We start from the raw sequence: 23,067 nt of genomic DNA, 5'->3' as shown, positions 1-23,067 counted from the left end.
GATAATACATTGAATCATAACTTTTAAATTAAAAAGAAGGGCCTTCTAATATAATAATACTTAATATTTATCAAACATATATGAACCAGCCACTATTTCAAATGCTTTGTATGTATTGTCTCATTTAATTCTTCTCCAAATCCTGTCAAATAGGTACCATAATTATTCCCCTTTTACTAATGGAGAAATTGAAGTAGATCTTTATTGTTAGCAAGAGAAGCTTGGATTCAATCCCAGGCAGTCTCCTTCACACTCCATGCTCTTAAATGCTAAGCTAGGTTTTCCAGATGGGAAAATTGAGGTCCAGAAGACAAATACTTGAGGATCAGTAGCTGGAGTGATTTATAAGGAATTCAAATAAGAACTATTAGGACAACACTTGCACACATCTGTTAAACAATAGCAAGTGATAAGTATTACCTGACTGCCCACTTGGTGCCAAGACTTCACAACTGTAATTTTTAATTCATGATAAGCCAATGAAAGTGATGGACTTGTTAAACTGTGGTGGTGGTGGTGGTTGTGATTTTTTTTTTTGTTTGTTTGTTTTTTGGTTTTTTTTCGGAGACTCTAGGATTACCAAAATAGGAGAAGGAGTTGAAGGTGAGATATTAGTTATTGGGTGTGACATTTTGTGACATTAGTTGCTCCATAAAAATGGATTGACCTGGCAGGTGTGGCTCAATGATCATAGAACCAAGAGGTCATTTGTTTGATTCCTGGTCAGGGAATATGCCCATGTTGCAGACTGGATCCCCAGTTTGGGGCATGCAGGAGGCAACCTCTTTCATCGAGGTTTCTATCTCTCTATCCCTTTCACTGCCTCTCTCTAAAATTCAATAAAACCATATTAAACAAATGGTTAAGCTTTTTTCTTGTCAGGTGCTTAAGGACAGCAAATGATTAGTTACTTTACATGTGATTATTCAACTTAAACTGAGCAGTGAGTGTATTCCTGTTTAAATTATTACAATGTACCTCTCCTTCATTTGTGGGCTCTTAGAGAACAAGGCATGCTATATATATATATAGTTTTCTTAGCATCTAGCACAAGACCTGACACAGTATTGATATTTATCATCATATTTTTGAAGTAGTACAGACAATATGGTTTATACTGTAAATAAGTGTCTTGAGTTAGAGCCATGAACAGAAGGTTTTGTCAGCTACTTGAAGACCATTAGTTGTGTGATTCAGAGGCAGTATACTTTACCTCAGTGTGTCTTAATTTTCTTAAATGTAAAATAAGGACAATGCCTCCCTTGCAGGGTTATTGTGAGAAGTGATAGCTCATTTAACATGACTACCACATAGATAATAAATAAATCAGAGTTATTACCTTGGGTCAGTAAGAGGAGTAGATAGATTAAGAAACTCAATTATATGTGGGGAGGATGTTCTGGGGAATTCACACCCCTAATGCATAATTTTCTAATCTGTGAATACTCTAAAATTCTATGAATATTTCTGAATATGTTCATTTTTCTGTGGTGATGGCACATTCATTTTTAAAAATATATTTTATTGTTTTTTTAGAGAGAGGAAGAGAGAGGGATAGAGAGTTAGAAACATTGATTCAGCTGCCTCCTGCACACTCCCTGCTGGGGATGTGCCCGCAACCAAGGTAAATGCCCTTGACCAGAATTGAACCTGGGATCCTTCAGTCTGCAAGCTGACGCTCTATCCACTGAGCCAAACCAGTTAGGGCCCATTCATTTTATTAGATTCTTAAACTGACTTGTGGCCTGAAAAGTTTAATAACCAAAACTCCAATTACTTTAGATAATCATAATCTCTCTTCCCCCAAATTAACTCCATCGAAAGTTCAACTCCAAGACAGATAAAAAATGCATTTTGACAAATGGCCTGCCATCTTCCCCCTATGCTGTGGTGCTTTCAACTTTGGCCAAGAGGGGGAAAAAGATGTGAAACCACTGGGAAAAAATGAGACCACGCATCCACTCCAACTCTGCCATTGTTAGTTCAAGAATCTTTAAGGCCATCTTCACCAGAATACACCTCTGAATCCTGCATAGAGTGAAGAATATACATTTTTAATTTCTATCACACAGGGAACTCATGAAAATTGGGAGAAATAAAGCTTCAGAACATTAGAGGGATCCAATCCTGGGGGTTTTAAATGCTCTGCCTCTCATTATCTTTATCCCTGAAAGTCAAAATCTCTTTTTACTTTTTCAAGTAATTGTTGCTTTCATTCTCTCATGTCCCATGAGAGAAAAGACCATGGTGTTAAAATCATTTTCTGGCCCTGGCTGGTTTGGCTCAGTGGATAGAGTGTCAGCTTGAGGACTGAAGGGTCCCGGGTTCGATTCTAGTCAAGGGCATGTATCTTGGTTGCAGCAGGCACATCCCCAGTGGGGGGTGTGCAGGAGGCAGCTGGTTGATGTTTCTCTTTCATTGATGTTCCTATCTCTCTATCCCTCTCCCTTCCTCTCTGTAAAAAAGCAATAAAATATATTAAAAAAATAAAATCATTTTCTGTGAATTGTTAATAAATAGTTCATTTATTTTATGTTTTATAGTATGAGAGCATTTATTTCAACTTTTTGAACAACACAAAACTGCTATTGTATATATTAGTTGCAGCAGTATATACTGAAAATATTAAAATATGGACCACACTTTCAATTATTGTGGCTTCACAGTATATTTTAATAGTTGTCAGATCAACTTCTTTCTCTTTTTCTTCCCATTGTTTTTGTTCATTCTTATGCCTTTATTTTTCTAATGAATTTAAAATCACCATGTTAAGTTCCAGAAAACACATGGTGGAATTTAATTGGAATTGTATTTTATTTGTTGATTAATTTGAGAAGTATTATCTGTACAATATTGTGTGATCTCATCCAGAAATGTGACACTGCTCTTCATTTATTTAGGTCTGTTTTAGGCCTCCATTAATGTTTAGTTATTTTTCATCAAATAAAGTCCTTTGAAGTGTATATTTGTATATATAAATATACAAACTGTTTTTATTATCCTTTCTAAATGAATATTGCTGAAAAAACCAAAGCTTTATCTCCCATTTGTGACCATCTTATTTACTAAACTTTCGATTAATTGTAACATTTTTTCAGACTATTTTCTTGAAACTTTCAGATTTATAATTATATTATTTATAAATAATGAGAACAGTATCACCTCCTTTTTGTCTATTCTATCTATTCATCCTCATGTCTTTATTGTCTTTTATTGCATTAGCTAAAACATCCAGTGGCTATCTTTTTTTTAAATTACAGTTTAAATTCAATATAATTTTATATTAGTTTTAGATTACAACATAGTGATCAGATATTTATATAATTTATGAAGCGATCCCCCTAATAAGTCTAGTACCCACCTGCCATTATATGTAATTATTATAATATCATTTACCATATTCCTTATGCTATACTTCATCCCCATGACTATTTGGCAACTACCAATTTGTACTTCTTAATTTCGTCACCTTTTCCACCTAGCTTCCCAACCCCCATCCCCTCTGGCAATCATACAGTCTATTCTCTGTATCTAAGTCTGTTTTTATTTTGTTTGTTTGTTTATTTTGTTCTTTAGATTCCACACATAAGTGAAATCGTATGATGTTTGTCTTTCTCTGTCCAACATTTTTCACCTATCATAATACCCTCTAGGTCCAGCCATGCTGTTGCAAATGGTAAGATTTTGTTCTTTTTTATGGCTGAATAATATTTCACCGTATTCATGTACCACATCTTCTTTATCCAATCATCTATTTTTGTGCACTTAGGTTGCTGCTATATCTTGGCTATTGTAAATAATGCTGTAATAAACAGGGGTGCACATATCTTTTCAAATTAATGTTTTGGATTTCTTTGGATAAATACCCAGAGGTGGAATTACTATTTTATATGGTAGGTCTATTTTTCATTTATTGAGGAAACTCCATACTGTTTTCCATAGTGGCTACAACAATCTGCATTCCCACCATCAAGGCATGAGGGTTCCCTTTTCTTCACATCTTTGTCAATACCTGTTGTTGGTTGATAATAATTTTATTTTTAAAATGTCTTTACTTAGCAAATTAAAAAGTTGGAAACTCTACAGTTATTTATTTTTTCTTATTTGAAAATTTCCAGATATGATATCACTGAATTATGGCAATGTTTGTAAGAATCCAGGTAAAGTACCATGAAAGCTTGAATTAAGGCAGTGCCAATGGAGATAGGCAGGAACACTGAAAGTGGCCAGTTGAATTTGAGGATGGAAGAGAAAGGAGTTGCTGGAGAAACTTTCCCTCTGACTTTCTGACTTGGATGAACTGTAGCATCATTCGCTAAGCTAGAGCACACTCAAAGGGTAAAGAGATTATGAAATGAACTTGAATAAATAAGTCTAAGGAAATTGCAGAATGTCTAAGTGGAGATAGGCAGCTTATAACTGAAAATACAGGCTGGGAACTGAGTAATAGAGTGCTATGAAATGGTGGATGGAAATAAGATCCTAAGCATTTTTCAATTTCTTTGAGTAATGATATTTAAGACTAATGAAGTGGCTATTAGCTCGTGTGTACCACACTGACCTTCCTGTGGTTAGCCAGGGTTCCAGGCATTAATGGGTGACCCTAATATTTCTAGACATACCAAATATTATAATACTGAGCACAGTAAGAATAGAATTTGTGAAAGCACTGATTAAAGAAAACAGGGTCCATGGGTGAATGGTAAGTAAAATGATGTAGGAACTGTGGGGAATTATGGAAAATTTGACATATTTTGGGTACCAGGCAAATTAGCATTTATTACTTTCAATAAATATCTTTGACACTTTGAGAGAACTGCATCTCTGCAGAATCAATCTAGACCACAAAAAAGAACACCATTTGTTCCAAGGTCTTTGAAGACTGGACACACTGGAAAATGATTCCTGAATTTGAGAGACAGAAAAATTCTCTGCATAAAACTCTAGTCCAGTGCTTCTCAAACTTTAACATCCACACATATCAACTAGGAACCTTGTTAAAATTCAGATTCTGATTCAGTAGAATTAGTGTAAGACCTAAAATTCAGCATTCTGAACAAGTTCCCAGATGATGGTAGCACTGTTAATTCTACTCAAAGTATTTTTTAAAGAATAGTTAGAGCAGTGGTTCCCAACCTTTTTTGGCCATGCCCCACCTAAGCATCTCTAAAATTCTGATGTCCGCCCCCCCCGTGACATATAATTCTTATTATTCAAAAAGTGAACTCCTATTTATGTGGAGGAAGCCTAAAAGGCCATTAACTTGGTCTAAATAAGCTTCCAAAGAACATGGCATCCATGAAAGAGAAAAATAAAAGAACGAAGGAACAAGTTGAAGTACTGAGGAAGAAATCACTAAGAAATTGTTAAAAAATAACAATAATATGAAGTGATATGAAACAATAGCAAATAAAGTTTCAAATCATATAATAGAAAGCTAAAATGAATAAGTATGTCACAATATATATTTATATGCTGTATATGAGGCCCCTAGAACCATAAGAAATGCAAAAAAATTCGCTGTTAATAACTCATTCTCGAATTGTCCCCCTTAAAAATCAAATTGCCCCCCTGTGGAACATATGCCCCACATTGGGAACCACTGGGTTAGAGCCTTCTATGGCAATTTGACATTAATCAGTGGACTTGTCTCAAAAAGAATACCAAAGTTTTGCAATTCTTTTATTTTCCCCTACATTTGTTTTAAGTAATTTTACACGTTGAATTGAATACATTAGGGCTTGTATTTTGAATATGTTTTCCTCTTCACTTTAATAATTCATTCTTATTTTGTTACATGATAATATCAGTCTGTGATGGATTTGAGAAAAAAAACATTGGTACTTCACCATAGATAGTTTGAGAAACACTGCTCTAGACAATGAAGAACTTTTTATTTGGGACATAGAATTTAATTAGAAATGGTTCGATTTCTGATACATATAATTCTAAAGCAGTATTTTAAACTTTTTCTTTTTATTTGTTCCATAAACAACAAAACTCAGCTAGGTAACATTATGACAGTTTCACCATACACTCAGTCACAAATATTTAAAACCTTTTCAACAAGAACAACAAAACCAGAGGTGTTACAAGAATAATTTACAAGAAAATCTATAAAACAGCAAGAAGCTCACAAATGTTCATTTTCTTTTGCACAAGATCACTATACTCTTTCACAACATGTTTTGTGTTACAAAATTTCCAACAAAGTGTATTTTTCTTTGTATTGTGGTTTCTAAAACCAGAAACTTTGAAGTAAATATCCTTTTATTAGCACCTAATGGTGCACAAAAGGAAAACTCTCACATACAGACACTTCACAGCACTTTTCTAAGAAAAATATACACTTACAAAATATGTTACAAATTAGCACACTTAAAAATATACAAGATTTTGTAGGCGTCTTAAGACTGATTCTTAACCTTTATACTTCAATTGACTCTACAGATTATAAAACTTAACTCTAAAAGAAAAAAGGCAAATAATTTCTTAACTTTTTAAAGTTGGAGTGTCATATATCAAACAGAAACTCAGGTTACATTCATAAAAAGGGTTTCTAATACTTTTATTTTAAATTTTCTTAAATATGTAAGGGGCTTGAGAGAAGAGAAAAATGGGGTTGATAGGTTTTTAGCACCATAAATCAGTAACTTACTAAAGAGGTGCATTCAGTTTTATGGAAATTAAATTAAGGACAGTACATTCAAAACTCTGCAAGTAGCAGACCCTAGTCAGTGCTACATATATCCCAGTAGAGCATCTTAAGCTTTCTCACTCCTCACTGGGAGTCAAAAACAAAAGGCCTCTTCAAGTTTTCATTCTAAGCCTTTTCTTTTTGTGCTGTGAAACTAGGTGTCTCTCAAAGAGGCAAAATGATTTAAATATCTCCTTTTTTCTTTTTGAGGGGCATGTCTTTTTTAAGATTCAGAAATCAGTGAGCCTGTTAGAGGATGTACATCCTTTTTATCTCCTGTTGCTAAGTGTTAATGTTAGTATGTATTTACCCAGATACTGATTTTAAAAGCCTCATTCACCTTCAACTTTGTACTAAGCCTCTCTCTTTTACATTGTCCTTCTCTAATGTTTAACCTCTTAGTTATAATTCTGAAACCAAGAGTACATCTCAAGTATCATGTAGCTGTAATGGGGAATTTGCTTCATGACTGTAGCTACTATTTAATGCTCTGAGTAAAAAAAAAAAATGTGTCTTAAAGGATAGCCTGAGTACTATCATCAAAATAATGCTATGCTGGCTGAGGACCCTCAAGCAGATTACAGTGTTTCCCAAGTTTAAACAGCCAGCTAATTTTTTCTTCATTTTTATGCAGGTACTTGAGACACTTACAAAATTCCTGGCCTACATTATATTGACAAGATCCCTATTTGTTACTAAAATGTTTGATTTTGGTACTAAACCTCCTAAATGTAATGATTTGCTTAATGAATTTTATGATTAGAAAAGAAATCTCATATTATTTTTATTTCATAAAAACGTCATATTTCTATAGAAGTGGGCAGTCATTAAAAACCCTAAATGAAAAAAAAAAACTCCTTAAATTAGAGAACTTCTCAATAATACAGGAGAAAACAAACATTTCTAGTTCTAGTACTAGTTAGGACAAGCTAGTGCTCCATTCTCCTCTTCAGTGCAGAAACTCAGCTCTCTTCAATTTTTGGAACTGTTCTGAGAGCATCTATACATTACAGATGTGGTAAATCTGCATCACACTGATTCAACTTGGTAAGAGCAAGCTTGATTAAAAGGTCCTTGGATATGGTTTTTCTGCTTTAGGAAGTAAATGTTGATAACAACCCACTAAAACGGAAACTCACTAAAATGGCAGAACCTCACAAAGCAGAACATAGGATGCCAGAGCTGATTACAGCTTGTGAAGCATCTTTTATGCTTCTCTGTTATACACACACTTACCTCCCTCTCCCCAGCATACATACAGTTGTATCCCAGCAAAGAAAAAGTTCAGAGAAGATGAAAGTTGTCACAAAAGCCCACCTAGCACCAAGGACTTCAGGGAGATGGCTAAAGAAGTGATGCTCAAGATAGTGCAGGAGGTTTGAAAACATTTAGGAAACAGTAAGGCCTTCACACATAATTGCAGAGTAACAAGAAGTCAGAAGAGAAAGCTGGGAGGAAGCATAGGAAAGTGGAATATGAGACACTGGAGAGGCCATTGGTTCAAGCCCAAACATAATCCCAAAGTCTTGAAGAACCTTGGTCAAGGCCACTGTTTTAACACCCTGCTCCACACAGTCCAGCACCTAACCAAGTTAGAAAGGGGATCAGATCTGTTTGTACAGATTTTCAAATAAAAAGTTTCCAACGTTCCTCAGTCATGTGACATAATTCCCCCCCCCCCCCCCGAACATGTGTTTAAAACTAGATTTGGAAATGGCAAAAGCAATTAAAGGTAATTAAGAGTGAGAAGGTTCTTCTTTAAACTTCTGCCAGAAGTAGCCTGATTAAGGTTCTTATATTCTGACACTTTGGGGAAGTGGAATATGAGAATATAAAAGAAAAAAATCCTAAAGCAAGGACTGAGATTAAGTAAGAAGAATAAGGGTGAATACCATGTTCAGGAAAGTAAAAGTTAAATGGGATTAATTTGGGAAGGCATTAATAGGAAGCAGCTTTTCAGAAAGGAGAGGTTTATAGGTAATGGCAATCAGAAATTTCAGACCAAGGAAAATTTCATATATCTGACTTGAGATACCAGTGTTAGGGCAAAACACTATTTTTATACCATTGGTCCTCACTCCACTATGGCAGCTGGTTGAATAAGAAATCTCCAAAAAGTCAGGCTTACTATGTTGTGACAGAAAAAAAAAGAAGTGTGAGTTAAAATTAAAAAACAAAAGAATTTTGAGAGGAGAGACAGGATCAACAAAGCTTTAAAAACTAAAGAACACAGAACATCATGTACTGAGTGGGATATTAAGTATAATTAAGAGAATAAGCATCTTCTGACTTGCCCTATTGCTCATTTCTCAACTTGGATTCTTGTTATATTTTTATACAGAGTGGTTACAGGTCACTAATTTATATGTTAATGATAAAATTTACATATATTAAAAATTATATAATATACTGTAGGCCAATAAAAAAAGCTAAGCATAAATCTGGCCACTCTACCCAGGCATGTCTTCTTGATCTCATATGATTGATTCATAAAATGGGAAATGCAGGCTTCGGGGATTAAAAGATTGCACTGTAGCCCTGGCTGGTGTGGCTCAGTTGGTTGAGTGATGTCTCATGCACCAAATGGTTGCCAGTTAGATTTTAGTTCAGGGCACAAGCCCAGGTTGCAGCTCAATTCCCAGTAGGGGGCCTACAAGAGACATCCAGTTGATGTTTCTGTCACATCGATGTTTGTTTTTTTCTCTCTCCCTACCCCTCTTCCTTCTTCTCTTTCTAAAATCAATAAGAACATATAAAAAATTAAAGAAAAAGCTAAGCAAAATAATCCAGTCAGAGAAAGACAAATATCACATGATCTCACTTACATGTGGACACAATAAAATAATGAATAAAATAGGACCAGAGTCATGGAAACATGGAACAGATATTCGAATATCAGAAGGAAGGGGGTGGAGGGGCTGGGAAGAGATTAACTAAACAATTTATATGCACATATGCATTGCCCATGGACACAGACAATAAGGTGGTAAAGGCATGGGGTGGATGGGAACTGGGGGAGGAAGGGTGGGAGACAAGGTGGTAAAATAGGAGGACATCTGTAATACTCTCAACAATAAAGATAAAAAGACACTTTAAATGGAAATTCTTTTTAGAGAAAGGGATGAACCATGCCATAGAATTGGCCCCTAATGAGGTCCACAGAAGAAACTGAAAGATTATCTATTCCAAAGGACTAATAGCAAGGTCTGACAAGAAAATTATTTCCAACAGTTTCAGGTTTTCCTTCTACCCCACCTTAGCCCCTTTTGAAAAGCTGGACTGATACTGAGAAAAAACTAGATAACTGCTCCCATAGTTATTTTTTACAAAACACATTGTATTCATGGAACATTTTATTCATTTCTTCTTTTAATTGCCAGCAGGTGATTTTGAAGTCTGAAGTCTCGGGGTTCACAAAATAGGCAGAGTTGGTGATTCCAAACCAAAATTCAGCTGCAAAATATAAAAAAAACCCCACACATACACACAAAACCAAAACAAATACCAGCTCCTAGGAACCAGCCATAGAATTTAGTGCAAACAGCTAGCTATCAGAGTGGAGAAATAGAAGAAAGTGTTCCAGTTTGATTATTTTCCCTTTTGGATGGCAGCTGTAGAGGAGGAGACATGTTTCATCTGGTGCCTTTTGAGTAAATAATTTTCCAGACCTGAAGCAGCTTCACAAAATGCTCCTCACCCACTCATCCCTACAGACACACACAATCACACCATCAAGAACACAGGCTTGTTCATTTTGCAACCTAGTTATAAGTAGTAGAGCAGGCTGGTGAAAAAAATTAATGGACTGGAAAGTGTGTATATTAATACATGTGACAGGCTTCCTTCCATTTCTGACTACTTTCAAATGTTTCTTCTCTGTTAGGTGGCAATAACTAGGTAGATTCATATTTTGCTTAAAATTTCCTTTTAAACATCTTCCCCCTTTTTTAAATTCCCCTTTCTCCCACCCACTAGTCTCCACCCTCCCACCCACAGCCTATATATTTAAAGGTTAATAGGTTAGTAACAGTATTAGTAAGAATAGTAAGGTTAACAACAACAACAACCAACAACATTAATAATATTAATCCCTTATATCTGTATAGCACTTTTTGATCTACAAAGCGCTTTCACATCCATTATCTCATCTGTGCCATAATGCACCTGTCATCAGATGCACAGACCTTCAACTGTGCAAGGAAAATAGATCAAGTGTTAGAAGTAAAGTGGTAAATAAAGGGGAAGAAAAAAGCTAGCAGTGAGAGATGTTGGAGCTGTGAAATTTAAAAAGGGGGGGTAGGATTGAATAAAAAATGTGATTTCAAAAATATATATAAATTGAAATTTAAGTATAGTGCGTGGCTTCAAATACTATTCATCCTCAGACTAAGTGTATATGGCCTCAAAATTAATCATTACCACAAATTGTTCATTTTATCACACACACACACACACACACACACACACACACACGTAACCCATAAGAGTTGTACTGAGATGTCTTAATGTTTTCTTTAAATGACATTGGCATTGCAAGATTAAGCACTCAGAGAACAACTAAAGCCATGATATTAGTGCACTTTTGACAAAACTGGAATAAAACATGTAGGAAACTATTTAAATAAAAACAATCTATGTACTTAATTTACCATTAGTGTTGATTTATAGCTATTTTATAATTTATCCCAGACTATTATAAAATATATAAAACTGAGATATAAAGTATGAGCAATATAACTTTGCACTTTAAATAATTTTCAGCTACAGATTTTGCTTTTAGAAAACAAACTTTAAAGTTTCCTTATAAAACATTCTGTAAATGTATATACTTGGGTCCCTGATGGACTTAGCTGTTATCACTTCCAGACTTTTCCGACATTTTAACCCTCCAAAAATGGAATAAACAAACCTTTATTGTGCCATGCTTAATTCTTCATGTTTCCACATAGTACAGTAGAGTATGAAAATTTTAAATAATGTATGTACGCACATATATAATATACTTAAAAATCCATTAATGATATTTAAACTGTGGGGTGAATCTATGAGATGAGGTAAGAAAATTTGGCACATCTCAAACAGCATTTTTAAGTTTTGGTAAATTGTGTAGCACAACATATGTTTCCACTGTGATCTATAGGTGCTATCCACATAAGTGGGGTGGTTAATAGCAAGAATCACTGGGATATTTCTAGTAAATCAACAGGGATAAGCTCCCCAAATACTCACAACCAAATGTTGACAGAAGTAAAAATATATACAATAGAGTCACTTGTTTGTAGTTTGGCACAATGTTTGCCTTTTCCCCCCTTGGGTTAATAGTGCATAAACTTCTTGTGCAACTGTGTGACTTTTAAAGTCTTTTACAAAGAATATCAGATTAAAGTTTGCTTTCAAAGACTTATTCTCACACTTTAAAATTCTTTTCTTTAAGCACTTACACGTCAACATACATACCACAAGGTATATTTTTAAAGAAATAAAATAGAAACATCAAATGTCTTTCTGGAAAATGTGAGCCTCTTCTTCAAATACAGGCAAAACCCAAAATGCTGTTTCTGCTTTTAGGAGATTGTAGTCGGAATCCCTGCAGAAAAACCAAACAATTTATGCCATCTTAGTCAGTTTTAGAGTATGTCCCACAAAGGGGTCACAAAATCTTAATTTGTTTACATCATACTAAATATCGTATGATGCAGAAAAAGATAGAAATAGCAGGGGCCACTAGAAAACACTCTTAATTGCTGCGCGATTACATTTTGCTTTCCAAATTACTTTTTTTTTTTTGCTTAAATAATCTTGGATTTTTGACTGTATAACATTTCAATTCTGTTGTTGAAAATTTTTCTTTCTGCAAAGCCCTTCCCTTCCCCAAATCATTCAAGAGCATATTTTTAGTTCTATTTTGTCAATAACTAAAAGCTAATATTGGATAGCAGAAAAAGTAGCCTTGTTAGAGCTTATACCTAGCTAAGCCACAACCAAATAGCCCAATATTTTGGGTGGTTTAAAAGTATAGGGATTTTCATGCACTTTTATTTTTCCTTTTTACTTTGAAAGAGAAGGGAAATGGGCAGTTTCTTTCATGCAAACTTTTGCTTTCAAGAGGGGAAAAATGATAGACGGTAGGCTTTGCAGGTAGTAGGAAAGCTAAGGGTGCATCATCTCAGCCATTTTGTGCAGTATTACCTCAGTTTTTCAAAAGAAGCTGTCCCAGCCTCATCCTTTTGGACCAGTTCTCGCTCCACACGCTTTCCTTTACACTTCTCATCTCTCAGGGCCTTGGTGCTGGATTTGTGACGATATAACTTTTTGTGTGTTGGTCCATTATTACCGAAAGTACTCAGGTTATTACACTTTTTATCAAAGAAGGCAGACTGAGAGTCCTCATTATAACCAGGCATGTGTGCACCACCAGGATCACCTACTGCTGCTTTCCCATTGCTTTTACTCACACCCTTTATAGACCTGTGATTCTTAGTGGCTCCTGGTGACCCACTGTTGACTTTTTTCTTAGATTCCTGTGGTGTTCCAGCCAATATTTTGAGGGTTTTTAATTTTAGACTATTGGACTCAGGGGAATAGAATATGTTGGGGTCCCCATGGTGCTGTGTGGGCTCCCACAGGGGCTCTATGGAGGCCATCATGAATCTCTGCACATCTGCCATACCAGAGGCAATGTTGGACAAGATATAAGAAGGCTCCTGAAACTCCCGCTGGTCATCATCTAGGAGGCTGTTGGTGTTGGTGCCCATGCTCATGTTGCTCCAGCCTGGGCTGCTGTCTTTACCCAAAGCCCAACCTCCAGAAAGTCCCTTCTGATTTGGCATCTTCATAGAGGCCCCAAGACCACTATGTTGGATACATTCGGTTAGTGTCTTCCCTGTGGAGCATAGGCTATTGATTTGACCTCTCTCATGGCCAATGCCAATTTGCATTTTCTCTCCATTGATTGCAGCTATGTATTTCCCTTTCTTTATTGACTTAGGGACCTGGCGGAAGGTTTTACCAGATGGCTTTTCAATCCCTTTGGTGGTGGTTTTGGGGGATTTTTTCCTGGTATTTTTCTGAGAAGAGCTTTGGTTCACAGACCCACTCTTGTTGGGAAAACTTTTCTTTCTTGATTTCAACACTTTGTTGTTGGCATTCATTTTATCAGATGGATCATCAAATGTTGATAAGCAAGGGTTTTTTTGGAGCAGGCTGACAGAATCATCATCATTGAACATATGGAACTGAAACTGATGACTATTTAAAGAAAATCCATCCTCCACTTGGACTTGCTGTGGAAGGGTAGTACAGTCCCACTTGATCTTGTCCATATTGCTCAGTGATCCTGGGACACCCTCTTGGAATCCCTTCAGTGTTCCTAGCGTCTTTGTACTGTCACATCTGGTAATTTGAGGGGAAATACTGGGGGTGTCTGGTGGGGACATCTCTGAGAGGGAAGAGTGGCGGAATTTGTCAGGAGTGAAGTTGGAGATATCCAGGAGATCAGTGGATTCCTTTAGTGGTGCTATTTCATCAATGCTCTGCTGGATCACCAGCTTGGGGCTACAATGGGCCAGGAAGTTATCAGTTATATCCTCATCAGCATCCTTTTCACAGGACTTCAAGCGTAAGGAGCAATAATTGCTTGAATTGACAGAGAGTGGGGCCATGGAATCAAAGCTAAATAGTCTACCATCATCTATATTGACTGGGTCTTGATGGAAAGGAAAGCAGATCTCGCCATTATTAAAGTGACATAATTGATAAGACTCATCAGATGGAAGATGGGTGTCTTGCACAGAGGTATATAGGACCTTGTTGCAACCACCACCACCGCTATTGAGGCAGATTGGATTGTATGTCGCAGCTGTGAGGTTATTTTCCATGGACACTACCTGGGAGACTCCAAATTCACTGGATTGGGTTGGGGCTGTCTCTCTTGAGACTTCAGCTATGAATTCCTGGGGACCAGAAGTAGGCTTGTTGGGCCACATATTTCCATAGTTGCTTGATTCTATTTTGAAGTTTTGGGATGACTGCTGTAGCTCAGACTCAGAAGGTGAGGAAAGCGCACAGTCCTGGTCAGGTTGGAGAGGTACAAATGATTTTTCTGTATGAGTGAGGCTGCCTTCATTTTGTTCTGAGGAATGGTGAGTGAAGTATGAGATAGCACTATTATTTGACAAGTCAGAAGCATCTAACAATGTCTGTAGATACCCTCCAGGGATAACAGGTATATTGGTAGTAACATTAGCAGATGATAGAGGCATTTCAGAAGAGCAGGTTGTTGGTAGGAAAGTAGAATTTTTAGCGGCCTTTGCCTCACGAAATTCAGATAGATGGGAACTGTTTGAGGTCCCAGGAATAGCTTCATTATTTAAATTAGTCTTGGAGGATCTGTCTTCCAAAAGTGGACTCATTTGAACAACTGGCTTGCTTTCTTGCCCAGCTTTGATTTTCTTAGATTTTAATTTGGCTTCACTTTTAAATTTGATTTTGTTGAGCACTTTCCTCTCTGGCCCCTTAAATTCTGCATCTTGGGCTTTGAATTTCATTGAGTCAGGGCTTGTGATGTTATTTAAATGTGATCCATTTGCACAGCTGGGAGCAGCCAGAGGGGGTGATTTCTGTGCATCTTTCAGGCTTCCATCTTCTTTAAGACTAATAGCTTGCCTCTGATCACTGTAGAATGAAATTTGCTTAGCACTTGCTGAAGTTTCCATGGATGGGAATCTTTGAATTCTGTGCCTGTTTCCAAGTTTACATTTTCGTTTGCGAGCAGGTGGCAGGAATGACACCTCAAAGCTACCCGATTCAAAGATTTGCTTTGGGCATAAGTGTGTCTTGTTGGAGTCTGTGCTGCTGTTTCTCTGCTTCTTCTTCTTCTGCCAGAAGCCCTTCAAGGGCGCCAGCTTGGCATATTTGTTTAGCTGATGCTCACTCAAATTCACTGTTGTCTCACTAGCATCCACCCTACCCAACTTCACTAGCATGTTCTTCTCACCTTTAAAGCGATTGATGATGATGTATTTGATAATAACAGGGGGCTCTTTCCGGGTTACTTTTCTTCTCTTCTTGGGACACCATTCATCATCATCTTCTTCTTTGGAACCACCTGGAATCCATTCCTTCCTCTCATTTACTTTTTCACCCTCTAGTGAGTCAACATCATATAGATAATCTTCACTGTACCTGACTTTTCTCTTTACTCGCAGCCCATAGTTCTGCTGGGTGGAGGAGCCACCAGAATTATTATCCCGAGCCATATAGCGGCTACAGTCTTTGATCTCTCCCATGGCATCATAAGAGACTTCAATGAAGGAACTGTCATCACTGAAATTCCCTGATGACTCCAAGGAATTGGCAAGATGGCCTTGTTTTGGATTCTTAAATTGCCCTTCCTCAGTCCCACTGCATGGTTTATTTAAGGCAGATTTTTCTCCATTTTCCTTTCCATCATTTTTCTCTACATCTTTATTTTCCTGCCCTTCTCCTTTGCCTTTCTTTTTGTCTAGATTTTTATCTTCCTCTCCCCAGATGATGCTCACATCAGGGACCTTGAATTGGGAAAGATCGCTGTTCTGCTTCAGGGCCCCACTTTTACACTCTCGCTTGGAGCAGGTAGTAAATACACTGGGGAAAAAGTTGAATTGTGCATCCTCCTGCATCAGAAGGGTAGTCTTGTCTCGGACATTGTCCTGGAAGGACTCATATCGAATTTTCAAGGAGCAGACATCACTGCCCAGTGTTGACTCATCATCATCAAACATGTAGTTATCCACATCTTCTTCAGAGAATAGGTTGACAGACAGCTCATTCTTAGAACATAGGTCAAGAAGTTCAATCTTACTCTCACTAATAAAAGTCTCAAAGTAACCCCAATCTTGATTGGAATTTGCCAGCAAAGCTTCTTCCGTGTTGCACTTATCTAACAGTAATGCCTCATAATAACTTTTCTGAGCTGGATCCTCCAAGTCGATGTCAGGTTTCTCAGCTTCTCGTCTATCTCCTGCCCTTGATTTGTGTAGGGGGAAGCCGAGAAGCTGGTCTGAGAGCAGCTGCTCTCCGTATTTCATATTTTCTCCAGCATTAATACACTGAATCCCTATATCAGAGACTGCACAAGTTTCATAATCCCTATTTAGATCACCAACTTTTAGACTGATCCCTGGCTCAGGATCTACTGTATCCTTAGATTCCATGAAGCAGCCCAAGCAAGTCCGGCTTGGCTGCATGAGGCAGTCCCCATTCAGAGCTGACAAGCCTGCAGGCTCCATTATGGCAAATGAAGCTTTCTCACACTCATTGGGCAGTGACCATGTGTTTAGGCCTTTTCCAACACCAGATGTAAGGGAGATGGCATTCACAGAAGCACTATTAGCAGCATGCTCAGGTGCTTCAATCAGGTCCAAAGGAGAGGGAGGACTCTGCATACAGGGTTTCTTGGAGGGCAGAGGCAAGAGACCCCTGGGATACATCAGGGTCTCTTTTTGAACCATGGGTATAGGCTGTACAGGTGCAGCAGCCTCTAGAGCTGCAAATGACTTCATTGCCATATCCTGGTTCTCTGAGTCTAGAGACAAGGGAAAAAAAATGACAGGAATAAAATTAAAGGTTTTAGACCAAACTCATTAATTCTCCTTCCCTTGGTCAGTTTCTGGTACTTGATCTTAATATATAAACTCAGCTTCAGTTTCTTTAGCTTTAGAATAAGAAATTACAAGTTAAAGACCAACCCTGATTTTATATTGAATATTCATGTGAGTGAAATACATTATTTCTTTAGATTCAGCTTTTCCTTCAGAGACTTTCCTCAGAAGTAGAAAAGGAGTAGGCTGACTGCTCAATTAATTGGAAAGTCAAGGATTTCAGGGTAACAAAATGCTCAGGTGGGATATTCATGGTTTTAAGCCATGAGGCTCAGTCTTACTCTTCAGACCTCTGTTCTGGAAGCTCATACTGAATCTGGATGTTCCAAGCCTCACATCAGAGCATATTTCTAATTCACTAGGGATTTTGAGGGACTTAAGTATTCATTTGAGAGAAATGATTTGGAAGAGCAAAGGGATTGGATTATATATGTCTCAGAGACCCTTCTAGCCCAGTTAGAGATTTGGTGGAATAAAATTTAGGATTAACATCAATATCAGGGGCATTCTAAACTTAACCTGTCCAAGGATTATCGATAGCAAAATAATAACAAAGGACTACTGGGAGAGATTATGTATTATAATTAAATTCCCTTACCATTTTCTTTGACCCCATTATTCAGAGTGTTTTCTCCATTGGCTGAGGCAACAACAGCCTTATCTTGTTGGTTATCCATGAATGTAACCTCTTAGTGTTTCATTCCAAGTCCAAATGCTGTCCAACCTGCACATTTCAAATATATATTAGTCATTAAACTTGTTTTTCTCTGTTTCAAGGTTATTTCAGATAAAGAGGTCTTAAAAGTCTCACTGGATTTTACCTGTTTCCAGAGTGGCTTCATTATTGCTATTGTTATTGTTTTATAGTGTATATCTACCATATAAGTCAATTTGGAAACTTATACTGCAGTCATACATCCTAGATCAGTGATGGCGAACCTATGACACACGTGTCAGAGGTGACATGCAAACTCATTTTTTTGGTTGACTTTTCTTTGTTAAATGGCATTTAAATATATAAAATAAATATCAAAATATAAGCCGTTGTTTTACTATGGTTGCAAATATCAAAAAATTTCTATGTGACACGGCACCAGAGTTAAGTTAGGGTTTTTCAAAATGCTGACACACTGAGCTCAAAAGGTTCGGCATCACTGTCCTAGATCTTTCTATCCCTTCTAAGCCACCAGATTTTTAAAAAGTGAAATCTGAAGAAGTGGCAAACTTACACCTTCTTCTAAATAGTAATACATTTCACTTATTCATGGCCATCCAATTAGGAAGGATGCAAAGTGGAGTCCAGAGTAACCTGGAGTCAAGGTGTGTGTTCTTGTGGAGATTGGCTTAATTCTGTTTGCCTCATTTCTACTTAAGATGATCTGAAGCTCTTCAAAAACAAGCCAATCTGCATATACACACACACATATACATCACACTCAGATATTTTCTCTCTCTGCCTTAAAATTTGACAGCTAAGGATGAAAGAGGTAGATAATTCTTTGGTTTCTTGACTTTCATAGCCTTATCTCTGGGGTTAACAAGTATCAACTAAGCCCACATAAAGATTTTAAGATGTGACCACAAAGAATATCTGAAATTTATGAAAAAGTCTCAGCATCATCTAATATTTTAGGTCATAGAACACGTCTTGATAGCCCCTTATCTCCTGCTCATATACCTGTGTGGTAGGTATATGCAAAATGACAGGAGTCAAGGTTATCCTAGATGAAGTGTCTACTGTGTTCTCTTACAACATCTATAAATCCCTATTCTTTAGATCCCCCTTTTCCTAGACCTTTTCCTCAGCTAAGTATTAATTTCTGCATTAAGGAGAACATACCACTGATGGTCAAGCAGCTATTACAAGAACCTCAATTGTATACTCACTTATCCTAATGCATTCATATACTATAAAAGGTAGTCCAGCATTGAGGGAACAGAAAGCAGTAAGCATATTTAGTTTTACATGGTTCAATCTATGTGATATTTTACCTATCGAGGCCTATTTCCTTATCTGTAAAATAAGAAGTCTATATTAGGCAATCATCCAGTTTAAAAAAAAATGTTAGATGATCCGGAATTTCCCCTAACATTCACATATCATACTTGCAATTTTTTTTCTCATTTTATACAAGATCTGACTTGAGAGTAACCAATAAACCACAGGTGTCAGGGAAAGAGAGAAAGAGATGCTTATTTGTATTTACACAGAAAGAAGAACTGGAGACTTCTAAAGGTAGAAAGAAATTATAGCAATGTTAAAGTCCCCTTCCCTTGGCAAGAAGGGTTCATTTGTGGCAGAACTAAACGATCAGATCAGATAGCTGATCCTCTGCTTCTGAGAGGACCCTATGGATCAGATGGAATCATACTGCCATGATGGATTGCTCTGTGCATCTTTCTTTTTAAGAAACTCAATAGAACTTCAGGTTTCATTTTACTCCACTTTAACCTCTCCACTAATTCTATTTTGGTAGAGTTGATAAGGGGAAATTATTTGTAGAATTCAATAATTTAGTGTCTTCTTGTCCCTTCAGTATAAAGTTAACTGCAAGGAAGCCCATTTGTTATCAACAGGAAGATCAAGGCACAGAGAAACAAACAAACAAACAAAAATAATGTGACAAAATAACAATCTATGAAAGGAACCCAAGTCTCCTGACCAAAAAGACTAGGTATTTTTTTCTTGAAACACAACGTGCTTTCTCTATAATTCTTAGCATTTACAACCCCTGGCCCAAAAAAGCCTGCAGAAATATAAATTTCCACATTACTGATCTATATTTCCAGCTCCTTTCAGAGAATGAAATAAACAACAGCTGCCTCAGACAAATATTGATTTTTAGTAGAAATTAATATATATATTTTAATTAATATATACCATATAAGTATCAAGAATTATCCAATCGTGTAAAATAGGATAAAGACACGATGTCAGGGTATGTTAGTGCTACTATAACTTTACTCTGGGATGTTATTACCATAAGAACATACATTTCCTTTAATAGAAAATCTAATCAAGCACTCAGGATTTATGGCTTTGAAATAAAGGGAATCTTACAGGATTGGTAATAGAAGGAAGAGATAAAGAAGAGGTGCTAATAGCTCCTGTCCCAGCTATCTGATCTTCTTTAGCAAGAGATAAAGAAGAGATGCAGAAGGGTATGGGAGCTTGTGTTGGAAAGGGGTGAAAAAGGGAATGAATACACACACTAGGTGATAGGCTGGGTACAATTGCAAAAGTTAAATCATTTCATACTTGGAAACCAAGATGGTGGCATAGGTTAATGCCGGAGTTTGCTGCCTTGAACAACCACTTCAAAAATACAATTAGGAGAACCAAGATAGTGGCATAGGTAAACACTGGAGAATGCTGCCTCGCACAACCACTTCAAAAATACAACTAAAAGACGGAATGGACATCACCCAGAACCACAAGAAAGCTGGCTGAGGGGAAATTCTTCAACTAGAAGGAAAGAGAACAGCATACCGAGACTCAGAGGAGGCGCAGTGCGGAAAATACAAAGGTGTGGAGGTGCGTGGAGCGGGCTGGTGGCTGAGGGTGCGGTTGTCGTTTTCAATCAGGAGGGAGGCTTGGGCCCTGGGTTCCAGTTCTGGGCGAGTCTCTAGGGACCCAGACTCAAGCGGGAGAAGCGGGACTATCTGGAATCGGTCGGAACGCGAGGGCAACTTTCTCTCCGAGGTTTGCAGTGGTTGCTGGGACTCTGAGAGGCAGAGCCTCTGGGGACGGGACTGAGAGCAGCCATAACTGCTCGCTCTGCCCACCCTGTTGATCCTCTGCAACCCGCCCTGCCCCGCCCAAGCCCTGCACAGAGCCATTTGCCGGATAGCCTCAGGCAAATGTTAGATTAGCACCTCCCCAGAGCACAGAAGTTTTCCCACTGCAGACAAAGCTGACTCTCACAGACAGTTGGCCTGGAGGTGAAATCCCCCCAGTATTAACTACAACAATCAAGGCTTAACTACAACAAGAGTATGCACAAAGACCACTAGGGGGTGCACCAAGCAAGCATAACAAAATGCGGAGACAAAGAAACAGGACAAAATTGTCAGTGGAAGATATAGAGTTCAGAACCACACTTTTAAGGTCTCTCAAGAATTGTCTAGAAGCCACCGATAAACTTAATGAGATCTACAAGAAATCTAATGAGACCCTCGATGTTATGACAAAGAACCAACTAGAAATTAAGCATACACTGACTGAAATAAGGAATACTATACAGACTCCCAACAGCAGACCAAAGGAGCACAAGAATCAAGTCAAAGATTTGAAATGCGAAGAAGCAAAAAACACCCAACCAGAAAAGCAAAATGAAAAAAGAATCTGAAAATACGAAGATAGTGTAAGGAGCCTCTGGGACAGCTTCAAGCGTACCAACATCCAAATAATAGGGGTGCCAGAAGAAGAGAGCGAGCAAGATATTGAAAACCTATTTGAAGAAATGACAGAAAACTTCCCCTACCTGGTGAAAGAAATAGACTTAAAGGTCCAGGAAGCGCAGAGAACCCCAAACAAAAGGAATCCAAAGAGGACCACACCAAGACACATCATAATTAAAATCCCAAGAGCAAAAGACAAAGAGAGAATCTTAAAAGCAGCAAGAGAAAGAAACTCAGTTACCTACAAGGGAATACCCATACGATTGTCAGAGGATTTCTCAACAAAAACTTTGCAGGCCAGAAGGGAGAGGCAAGAAATATTCAAAGTGATGAATCCAAGAACCTACAACCAAGATTACTTTATGCAGCAAAGCTATCATTCAGAATAGAAGGTCAGATAAAGAGCTTCACAGATAAGGAAAAGCTAAAGGAGTTCATCACCACCAAACCAGCATTATATGAAATGCTGAAAGGTATCCTTTAAGAAGAGGAAGAAGAAGAAAAAGGTAAAGATACAAATTATGAACAACAAATATGCATCTATCAACAAGTGAATCTAAGAATCAAGTGAATAAATAATCTGATGAACAGAATGAACTGTTGATTATAATAGAATCAGGGACATAGAAAGGGAATGGACAGACTATTCTTGGGGGTTAAAGGGGTGTGGGAGGTGCGGGAAGAGACTGGACAAAAATCGTGCACCTATGGATGAGGAGAGTGGGTGGGGAGTGAGGGCAGAGGGTGGGGTGGGAACTGGAAGGAGGGGAGTTATGGGGGGGGGGGAAGAGGAACAAATGTAATAATCTGAACAATAAAGATTTAATTTAAAAAAAAAACACCAAAAAAACACCCCAAAAACAAAAATACAACTAAAAGACAGAATGGACATCATCCAGAACCACAGGAAGGCTGGCTGAGTGGAAGTTCTACAACTAGGAGGAAAGAGAATAGCATACTAAGACTCAGAGGAGGCACAGTGCTGAAGTCAAATACTAAGTTGCGGAGGTGTGCGTGGAGCAGGCTGGTGGCTGAGGGCGTGGTTGTCGTTTTTCAATTGGGAGGGAGTCTCAGACTCTGAGCTCCAGATCCGGGCGAGTCTCTAGGGACCCAGACTCAAACGGGAGAAGCAGGACTGTCTGGCTTCGGTCGGAACTCGAAGGCAGCTTTCTCTCCGAGGTTTGCAGCAGTTGCTGGGACTCTGAGAAGCGGAGCCCCTGGGACGGGACTGAGAGCAGCCATAACTGCTCACTCTGCCCACCCTGTAGATCCCCCTGGGACCAGCCTTGCCCAAGCCCTGCACAGAGGCATTTGCCGGATAGCCCTAGG

At 37.8% G+C, this 23,067-nt stretch overlaps 1 protein-coding gene across 1 annotated transcript in view; it reads right to left on the bottom strand.

Moving 5' to 3' along the window:
* Window positions 1-11,424: 11,424 nt before the first annotated feature.
* Window positions 11,425-23,067, bottom strand: part of NEXMIF (neurite extension and migration factor) — a 536,136-nt gene continuing 524,493 nt past the window's right edge. Inside the window, exons 3-5 of the mRNA XM_081080800.1 lie at window positions 17,936-18,061; window positions 12,887-17,261; window positions 11,425-12,284 (exon numbers count right to left, since the gene is read on the bottom strand). Of these exons, the coding sequence (XP_080936926.1) occupies window positions 12,191-12,284; window positions 12,887-17,261; window positions 17,936-18,014 (4,548 nt within the window). The 5' untranslated portion in view covers window positions 18,015-18,061 and the 3' untranslated portion in view covers window positions 11,425-12,190. The remainder of the gene's footprint in view (window positions 12,285-12,886; window positions 17,262-17,935; window positions 18,062-23,067) is intronic.

The sequence above is a fragment of the Myotis nattereri genome (genome assembly GCF_964212035.1).
Source record: "Myotis nattereri genome assembly, chromosome: X".
Lineage (NCBI taxonomy): Eukaryota > Metazoa > Chordata > Mammalia > Chiroptera > Vespertilionidae > Myotis > Myotis nattereri.
Note: the sequence above shows the minus strand (reverse complement) of the source record. Positions and strands in the feature narration are given on the sequence as shown.